This window comes from Hippoglossus hippoglossus, chromosome 11, assembly GCF_009819705.1.
Source record: "Hippoglossus hippoglossus isolate fHipHip1 chromosome 11, fHipHip1.pri, whole genome shotgun sequence".
Classification (NCBI taxonomy): Eukaryota; Metazoa; Chordata; class Actinopteri; order Pleuronectiformes; family Pleuronectidae; genus Hippoglossus; species Hippoglossus hippoglossus.
This window is the reverse complement of record NC_047161.1, coordinates 22,060,887-22,070,589: the sequence shown is the minus strand read 5'-3', so window position 1 is coordinate 22,070,589 and position 9,703 is coordinate 22,060,887. Positions and strand designations below refer to the sequence as shown.

General features: G+C 39.2%; 1 protein-coding gene across 4 annotated transcripts in view; it reads right to left on the bottom strand.

The window, feature by feature from the left end:
* Window positions 1-218: 218 nt before the first annotated feature.
* c11h6orf136 (chromosome 11 C6orf136 homolog) overlaps window positions 219-9,703 on the bottom strand; it is a 30,060-nt gene continuing 20,575 nt past the window's right edge. For all 4 annotated transcript variants that reach the window (XM_034599592.1, XM_034599594.1, XM_034599591.1 and 1 more), the window contains 4 exons: window positions 3,890-3,978; window positions 3,556-3,756; window positions 3,331-3,400; window positions 219-496 (listed from right to left, as the gene is read on the bottom strand). In XM_034599592.1, the coding sequence (XP_034455483.1) occupies window positions 353-496; window positions 3,331-3,400; window positions 3,556-3,756; window positions 3,890-3,978 (504 nt within the window). In that variant the 3' untranslated portion in view covers window positions 219-352. The remainder of the gene's footprint in view (window positions 497-3,330; window positions 3,401-3,555; window positions 3,757-3,889; window positions 3,979-9,703) is intronic.

The following is a 9,703-nucleotide window of genomic DNA, read 5'->3' as shown; positions in this document are numbered from 1 at the left end:
ACCCAAATTCTGGCATGCGAGTATAAACTAGGCATAAAGGCCTAGTCAAGGCAAAAACAGAAATGCTGAGTTTTACATTCTCAACTTTGAAATAGTTTTTCCAACTTCAGCAGTTGACTGGTAGGGATGAAAACCATGTGACTATGGATACTGTGTTCAGGTTACACAATAATATCTAAACCACAATTACATAGAAGAAAAGCAGGAGGCAACTACAATTTTAGAATAGAATGTTTAACCCATTTTTATTGTGTCCCTCTGTCGAAAATTAATGAAACTTTGAAGAGTCACATAAACCTTGGACATATTGTTGATTACACTAGCCATTATTCTTCCAATGGTTATCCTTGGTTTAGTTTCTGCTATGTCGCAGCGAGGAAAGGAGGAGGGGCAACAGGTTGAGTGCAGGTCGATGCTCCTGCACCCCTAGAGCCACCAGAGCCCCCGCCATGAGGGAAGTTATCCTGGGCGCGACAGGGGGCTGAGCTGGCATCATCTGTAACACAGAAAGGAAAATCATACAGAAAGGTGAACATGATATAAAAAACAGCTGACTGACTTCGGTTGGATATCACATGTTAGGATAACAAGATGTTATTAGTTCTCTGTAAATTGAGCTGACAAAATCTTTGTCTGTGGTCACATTTATTTGAGTTACTGACAGCAATTAGAGCCAGGGCAGACAAATTGCTCCTTCATTCTATCAATTTTAAAAGGACAACAAGACTAACGCCTGAAAGTGCCTACAGTGCTGTGCCCCTTTCCTAATTTCTTCCTTTTTACCTCCGCCAAAGAGGTTAGGTTTTCAACCCTGCCAGTTTGTTACCTCCGCCAAGGAGGTTGTGTTTTTGCCCCTGTCCATGTACTTGTGTAGGAAGTGGGCTTGGTTTGGCTCAGCTCTGTGTTGTGTACTTTATCCTGAGAGAACCCACTGCGGTAAACTCTCGTGTTACACTTGCGTCTATTAGACCTCAACAGGAACATCTTCAGCTGGTGACGGTGCTGAAATTAAATGTTGGTGTCGAAATCTGTAGCACTCGACCTGCCTGCTTCCTCACAGTTTGAAGACATTCGTCTACGGAGGATTTGCTATAGGGAACCTCAGGTTCCCATGTTTTCCTCAATGGAAGTGATAGTTCACCCAAAAATAAGATTCACTCAATATCTACTCACCACTATGATGATGGAGGGGTGGATGAAGTATGTGAGTCCACAAAACACTTTCCATTTACTTTGTGGGAGTCGCCTTGGTTCAGCTCAGCTCTGTGTTGTGTACTTACTGCTAAGAGAAATCACCACAGTAACCTCTTGTGTTACACTCGTACCCAACAGACCTCATCATGAGCATGACAGAGCAGCAGCAGCTTCTGCTGGTGACGGCGCTGGCACAGACATTGGGAGAGTAACTGCAGCTATCTCCAGAACTCGCTAATCTTGTCTCGCGCCCCTTCGACGAGAGCAGTGTGTGCACGAACATGGCTCTGGGCTGAGGATAACAGTCGACATTTAGGCTAAAATCATGGTGTAAATGAGGCTGTTACGACACTTGGATGACACCACAGGAGCAGTAAGGAGGCATTTTATGTTTTTTTCAAAAATGTTTTTATGAGGTCACAGTGACCTTGACCACCAAATTCTAATCAGTTCGTCCAATTGAATGTTTGTGCTAGATATTATGAAATTCCCTTTGAGCATTCCTGATATATCGCATTCACAACAACATGAGGTCATGTGACCTTGATCTTTTTACTTTTAATCACAAAAAAATCAAATCAGAATGTTTGTACCAAAATTAAAGATATTCTCACAAGCTGGTAAAAGTTCAAGTTTGCATCGCTACTTCTGGTAGTGGACTTTTCAGGATGTGTAAATGACCTTGTTTCAAGCCGAATATGAATGTCCAGGCTTGCGGACAGTTGGATGATACCACACGGGCAGTGTGGAGGCATGTTGTGTTTTTTTCTTTAGTTTTATTACATCTGAAGAAGGGGTCACCTTGGCTGCAACACTGTTTACCCCTGAGTCTCCTGAAGTGTTTTGAGGACTCAAACACTTCACCCAACCCTCCATCGGTATAGTGGTGAGTAGATAATGAGTGAATTTTTATTTTTAGGTTAACTATCCCTTTAAGATATCATGCTCAAGGAAAACACAAGCATCCTTTTGTGAGACCACTGTGACCTTGACCTTTGGCTAACAAAATCACACCAGGTAATCCTTGAGTCCAAGTGAATGTTTGTAGCATATTTTAAGAAGGCGTTCTTGAGATATCGAATTCACAAGAATGGGACATATGGAGGGACACCCGGAAAACATAATGTCAAAAGCCACTGGCTGTCTCCAGCGCGGAGGCATAAAAAGGCATAAAAAACATTTACTTTAAAATCGATGCAAACAATCAATCCAATCATAGATGCACAATGGCTTCATTGTAGATAAACCAGTTAGGATGAACGTTAAGTCTTTTAACTTCACTCTGCACCATGGACTGTATATAAAAAAAACTCGGCACACAATGTCCAGCATGAAAACAGTAAAAAAAAGTAAATTGTACGCCTCTTGAGTAGGACTCACTAATGACGAGGAATAATTCTGAAGTAGCCTGCACAGAATTACCACAGGCCAAGCAAACAGCCCATTCTGAACATGTATGTTTAGAATGACGACCAGCGCTCTGCAGGAGGGGCATTTGGGACTCATCAACCTAGGTGACATTGTCGATCACAACAACAGCATATTCATGACAAAGGCAAGGACAACTGCTTTTCCGGATCAGGGAGTCCTGCAGTCGCTCTTTAAATGCCACGGCTCAATTACTGCACTTTAACAGTTTCAGAAACCAAGCTGAAACCAATATTACCACAGGCCAAGCAAACAGCCTATTCCAAAAAGGCATGTTTAGAATGGGCAAAACACTTCTTAAAACAATTTTGTAAAGAAGACTAGGTGATGTAAAACAGACGTTATCACAAATGCTTAATTGCCATCCAGGGCTATTCGATTTTTGGGGTCAATTACTCTTTCACATGGGTGTTTTAGGTTTTGAATAACTATTTACCTTAAAAAATTGAATGATAATATATAAGCTGCATTTTTTGTTTACTCATGTTTTTTATTAAATTTAATTGGATGATGTGAAATGATTAAAATGTCCTGAATAAGCAAAAATAGAGGACATCAGCAAACATTATTCAGGAAGCAGCTGCATCCAACAAGTTCTATGATGAGTTGAAAGAGAAAAGGGGTGTTGGGAAGGCTCTTAACTACTCACAAATCCACTGAAGTCATTTATAAATACCAGCAGGTACATATTGGGAGTTAGCTTCTTACCTTTTCAACTTTATGACATTGAATGAGTCCATCCTGTCCAATGTAAAATGTAGAGAATGCATCATATGACCTGTAACAGATTTGGATTAAGTTACATTATCAATCACTGTGAAAAGGGGCTTCTTGTATAAACACAACACCTGAAATCAAAATTTTGTGTGAGGTAAAACAAAGACAACAGCTAGTCGAATTTGAAGTTGTCTTATCAGACAGCAACAAGTTTACCTATAAAGGTGAGATTTGTCTTTGCGATAGAAGCGCAGCAGCACAGAGTGGAAGGGCAGGCCCCTAATCCTCCAGCGGGCCTTAATGCTTCTGTCCTCCATGTGTTTGGTGAGCTTCAGCACCTCCAACCGAGCATCAGCGTAGTAAAACAGACACAGTAGGCGCCACAGGGAGAGGATGAGCTGGTACAGCACACGTCCTCTATACCAACACACACAGCAACAATCACAGTGAAATCATGACAGTGCAAATGTGTATACAGTATTTGGTCAGCGCAGATGAGTTGCAATCAAGACAAAGGTATAATCAGCCCAAATAAAACAAACAGATTCACCTGGTCTTGGTATTCATGAGGCCATTGAGGAATTCTATATCCTTTGAGTACATGGTGTAATCATGGTTCTTTATAAAGAAACTTGGAAGCTGAAAAACAAACACATAATAAATTCCTTGATGTTGAAGTTAAATAGAAATTTCAGTGTGCAGTCTCATTGTGTAGTAAGTAAAACTACAGTCAGGAGCTTGAAAACAAATTCAATCTTTATAAAGCTAATAATGATTATTTTTGTTGACAAGATTACATTTTCGGTTTTATGATACACCATTGCCTTATATGTGCATTAACTGCAAAACATGCTTAAAAATAAAAACACTAATAACTTCACATATTCTCCATCTGTTTTCAGACTAAACAGTCATGCTCGACAGAAGAAGCGAGTCCATTAACAAGTTGTGGGGAAGCAGTGAGTTTGCACACATCGAGGTGCATTACTCCGCTAATGAACAAGAGATTCTGGTCCTCTGCTGTTCTCTAATCACTCACTTTATATGTTCCTGGATAAGCGTAGCGTTGCTTCTTCTGCAACAAATAAGTACAAAAAAACTCTGTGTTGTGTGTTAATCTGCGGGAGGAACTTCCCTCCTGTCTGCAGCCAGTCTGTGTGTGTGTATGTCTGCCCGTTTCTGTCGCTCACAAAAAACGATAACCACATGAATTTAGTTAGTAATCACTGGTGCCGGATCATGAATCTCGATTGTTCTGTCACCTTAACCCTTATGTCCTGGCTGTGCGCGTCTCGTGTTGTGTGTAGCAGACGAACTACATGCGCATGGTGTGCACGTGTTTGAATACGTGCCTCATTCTCTCTAAAGCAGTGGTAGCCAACCCGTCTTGACAGTTTTCACTGTCGATCCCTGTAACTCTAATAAGAGTTTGTAATTAAACAGGACATGAATAATTAAGTGTCTTAAATTTATTTCCACATTCATATATTTCTGTGTCTGTATGCTAATGAGAAAGGCGGTCCTAACCTCAGTATCATGCAGGATTGGTCACAGGAGTGTGATGATCCAGTCCTACTACTTCTGCCTTTCAATGCTGACTGTTGTCCAGTAGCGTTGCTGTTTGCAGTTCACACTTAAAAATAACTAGTTCAAAGTTCAGTACATGCAGAGAAACTAAGTTCACGGTTCCAAAACTGAACTAGATCACGTTCATTTGTTAATTTTTTTATTGGGATGATTTAGGTGGGGGGCCTATGTATGTGTGCGCTGGCTGAGAGCACACACACACAGTTTCTCTCCCTCCTGATGGGATACAATGATAGAAAAAATTAACGTGAACGTCGCTAGGAACAGATTATGGACACAGAAATACAGAAAGAAATAAATGTGGAAATAATTTTAAGTCACATTTATTCATGTATTTCTGTATTTATTTATTTGTTCATTTATTTCCATATTTATACATTTACTTATTTATACGTAAGTCAACTTTCCATTAAATACAAACAAATCTGACAAAACAAAACAAATTATGCACTGCAAGGCATTATTCCACAACAAAAAATAGCCCAATCTGAACTGCCAATCAGCCTTTAACAGTCCCATACAAAATATTAGTGCAAGAGCTTGTTCCAATTAAATAAAGTAATATATCAATCTACATTTAGCTGTCCAAGTAAAATCCAAGTCACTTTCTGGAGGGGAATATCAAAACAGTGTAAATTCAATAATACATTTAATTAATGAATAAATAAATCAATAAAAGAGCTTTTGAAAAACTTATCTTAAAATAAAGTGCTTAATTTAAAAAAAAAAAAATCAATAAACAGATTTGGTTTTGGTTTCCCCTTTTCCTTTATTTATATATATTTATATATATATTTATATATATATATATATATATATATATATAATTATATATATATATATATTATATACTACATTACAAAATAGGACTACCATAAATGTGAGAAAAGGTGTGCAGGTTAGAAGATCTAATAACAAATCTGGCTCCGTATAGAACAGCGTCTGGGTCCGTTCCACAACACGGTCCGACTATAGGTGACCTATGCTAGATGATAGTGGGCGATATTTTTCTCTTCAGCTTTTGGCTCTATGAGGTCTAAAGCCGAAGGTGGTCTGATTTTTTTCTCCATTGACTCCAATGTTAATTTTGAGAGAAAATTTCTGGAAGGAGCCCTGAAGTCACTCCCACGGTCACAATTATTAACTCTCACCAGTAAAAAAAGATATCTGTGCGTTCTGCAAAGTCTTGGGACTCTCGCGTTGTTCAGAGTCTCTCTCTCTGTGTGTGTGTGTGTGTGTGTGTGTGTGTGTGTGTGTGTGTGTGTGTGTGTGTGTGTGTGTGTGTGTGTGTGTGTGTGTGTGTGTGTGTGTGTGTGTGTGTGTGTGTGTTAAGAGGCAATGCTCACCACATGTTCATAGCTTGTTTTGGATAGAGGATGCCCATGTCATCAACAAAAACACAGATGAGGAACTTTAACAGAACAATGACACAGACGAAGACTTTTCCATGCAAGGAGAATGATTGCTTAAAAATGTAGAACCACCATCACTTGAAATGTGGAAAAGGGAGCTGATGACAGGTCTTGGGCTGGAGAGGTTGACATATATGGTTAAAGGTAAACAGGAAGAATTTGTTTGTATTTGGGACTCATTTATGGCCTTCCTGGCAAACAAAACATGCATCACTGACTGAAAAGGAAATGTTATACGGGTAACATGGAATTATTGATCCTGCCCCTTGTGTGTGTATGGGTGTGTGTGAACCTGTGACTGTCTTTGTTTTGTTTTGTTTCATTGTTGTATACGTTTTGATATACAGTCAAATTGTATAAAAATATTGTATTAAAAAAAAAACAGTGTTGGCCTTTTGGCATAGTAACATCTACGCTAAGGGTCTTTCGTAACTAATTCAGATGCGCCAGACAGAGAGGCACCAACTTCAACAATCACCTAATTCAACTCTTTTGCGTATTTTATCGGTGGCAAGAAGTAAGGACACAATGTGATTTAGGAATGCTAACTTTAGGCTTAACTATCCAATAGGATGCGAACTCCTACATGTAACAGAGTGACAGCAATTCTAGCCCTTCCCTGTTGGAATGGGTGACGCATGTAGAGGGAGATATATGGGGATGCTGTGGAAGACATCTTCAGACTTGGGGGTGACAATTGCTCATGTTACTCTGTTGACGTTTGTATATCGTTTCACCTTCTGGTTTACTTGATGCATCAAGTCTACATTAAAACCTTCTGCATAAGAAAACAGCTTCTTCCTGAGTTCTCCTATCACCTGCTTTCAGAAAACTTCCATAACATATGTGATGTGTGAATTACCGTCACAGGATTAGACATTGTTAGAGATTGCTACATCTGTGCTAACACATCTGTCCGTCCTGGGAGTGGGATCCCTCACATGTGGCTCTCTGAGGTTTCTACGTTGTTTTTATCCTGTTTTAAGTTTTTTTTGTTGTAGTTTTTCCTTACTCTTGTTGAGGGTTAAGGGCAGAGGATGTCACACATTGTTAAAGCCCTATGAGACAAATTGTGATTCGTGAGTATGGGCTATACAAAAAAATTGGATTGATTTAAAGTGACATTCCAAATCGTGTTATATGTGTTGTTTCAGTTTTCCTAGGGTGCCATCTGCAAAAACATTTATATCCCGTAGCGTTGGTGCAGATGATGGAAAAAAGACTTGTACATGTCAGGTAGATGGTAACCCTTGTGCATGCACGAATCAGGGGAAATCTGATATGATGAAAAAGGAGATCGCAGTGAAAATCCTAGCTGAGGTTAAGGAGGATATTTTTGATGGGAAAGCTGATAATGTAACAGTAGAACAGGTGTTTGAGCGTTTAGGTATAAATCAAATACTTTTTCAAGCTGCATATAATCGTTGTGGTAGGAAAAGAGAGGTGGGTTTGAAAAGGCAGGTTAATGCGATTTGGACAAATCAGTACAGCAAAGCACTGTTAAAATTATGGAATGCTAATATTGACCTCCAATTTGTTTGTGACACGTATGCTTGTGTACATCATTTCGTATATTTCTAAAGGGGAAAGAGAGTTGGGAATCTTGTTGGGAAATGCCCAAAGGGGAGCTGCCAAGGTGGGAAATGTTAGTGCAAAAGATGAATGAAAAATCTAGGGAGTGTGTATTTACACACAGAGATGTGTGTGCTCAGGAGGCTGTATACAGGTCAACAAATATGCATCTGAAGGAATGTTCAAGGAAAGTTGCATTTGTGCAAGTAGGGGATAATGTAGTTAAAATGAGTTTTCCTTTAAGTGTTTTAAAACAGAAGGCATCATCAAAAGGACCTTACCACAGCGTCTGAGTATCATGTTTTGTCTAAGAATGAAAGGTCTCCAAATGGAATAGACCATGTGATCTGCTCAGTGGTCATCCTCAATACCTCTTCGCCTTCTAAAAACATGCTCTAATCACAACATCTAAGACATTAAAGTAATCTTTCCTGGCTAAAAACACTGGAAAAGAGAAAGCTACACTCTAGCAAAGCCCTCCAACAATGTGAGATTATTCAAAAACTATAAGTCTATATATATATGGATTCAGGTTGACGTTGAACAACCCCAGGCACCACCAAGTGGGACCCAAGGTATACGACCTCATCACCATGAAGACAGAGAGAGCTAGCAAGAGAGGGAAGGAGAAATGGACATTAGGGAAGACAGACAAAGAACATAGGATTAGAGCAGACATACGGCCCGTGGTACAATTATATCCGGCACGCTATAATTTGATCGTAACTGGCCCGCATCGTGAACGATGAACTGAAAAAAACAGTTTTCATATGATGAACGTGGGTGACGTTCACTCCAGCGAGAGTGAACGACACTCAATTTCATGTTTATTTTTTAAATCATCATAGATCAGGCCATCATGTGAAATATCTATATCTATATATTTGGGGGGTTGTTTTTTATTGTTAAATAGCTGAGGCAAATATGATTTAGGTTTTCAGATGTCCTGGATCTACATTGATTTTGTAGTACACAAGCGTCAGAAAGTTTTTCATCCAAATTTGTGTTGTGAGTGATGTATTATGTGATCTTTGTTATTCCTTAAAAAAAAGAAAAGAAAGAATAGAAACCCCACTGAGGAAAATGTGATTTGAGATTTTGAGCAATGCAAAAAGTATTTCAAGTACTTATGTGTCATGTGGTCAAATTACTATTTCATGTATCATATAAAAATAATCATCATCAAATGAATGTGATTGTTGAATTAACTACCAAAACTATTAATTGAGGGACACTCCTTTTGTTAACAACACAGCAGGAGAAAGCATGCAGTGCCAGTAAATGGTGCTGTGAAGTTAAGACAAAATTGGTGTATAAGTGTCTTGTTACGAGTGTTACAAAACATACATTTTGGGGATGATTGGACACTACAGAATACTCAACAAAATAAAAAAAATTTAAAACTGACTTTCCAGTAGGTGGCATCGTGAGGTCAAGTCAATATTGGTGTTTCCTGTTGCCACCACTGTGACTAGAAATCAGGATTTCTGTGTAGATGTCATCAGAAGTGTGGAGTAGATTGGACCGTGTATGTCCGAGATACAAAAACTTACTGTTTCATGGGGATTCAGTAGGTGGCGCTATGACCCTGACATATTTTTGACACATGGAGCTGTTCAGTCCGGGATTCTGATCATAGGTGAATATTTTGGCACAGATTGGACATGGGGCACTATCACTGTCACTACATATAGACTAATAGATCTTGATTAAACAATGTACACAGAAGTTAAAGCGAATTCGTGTGTCACGGCGACTTGTTGAAATTTGACACCACGCCACTAACATGGCGT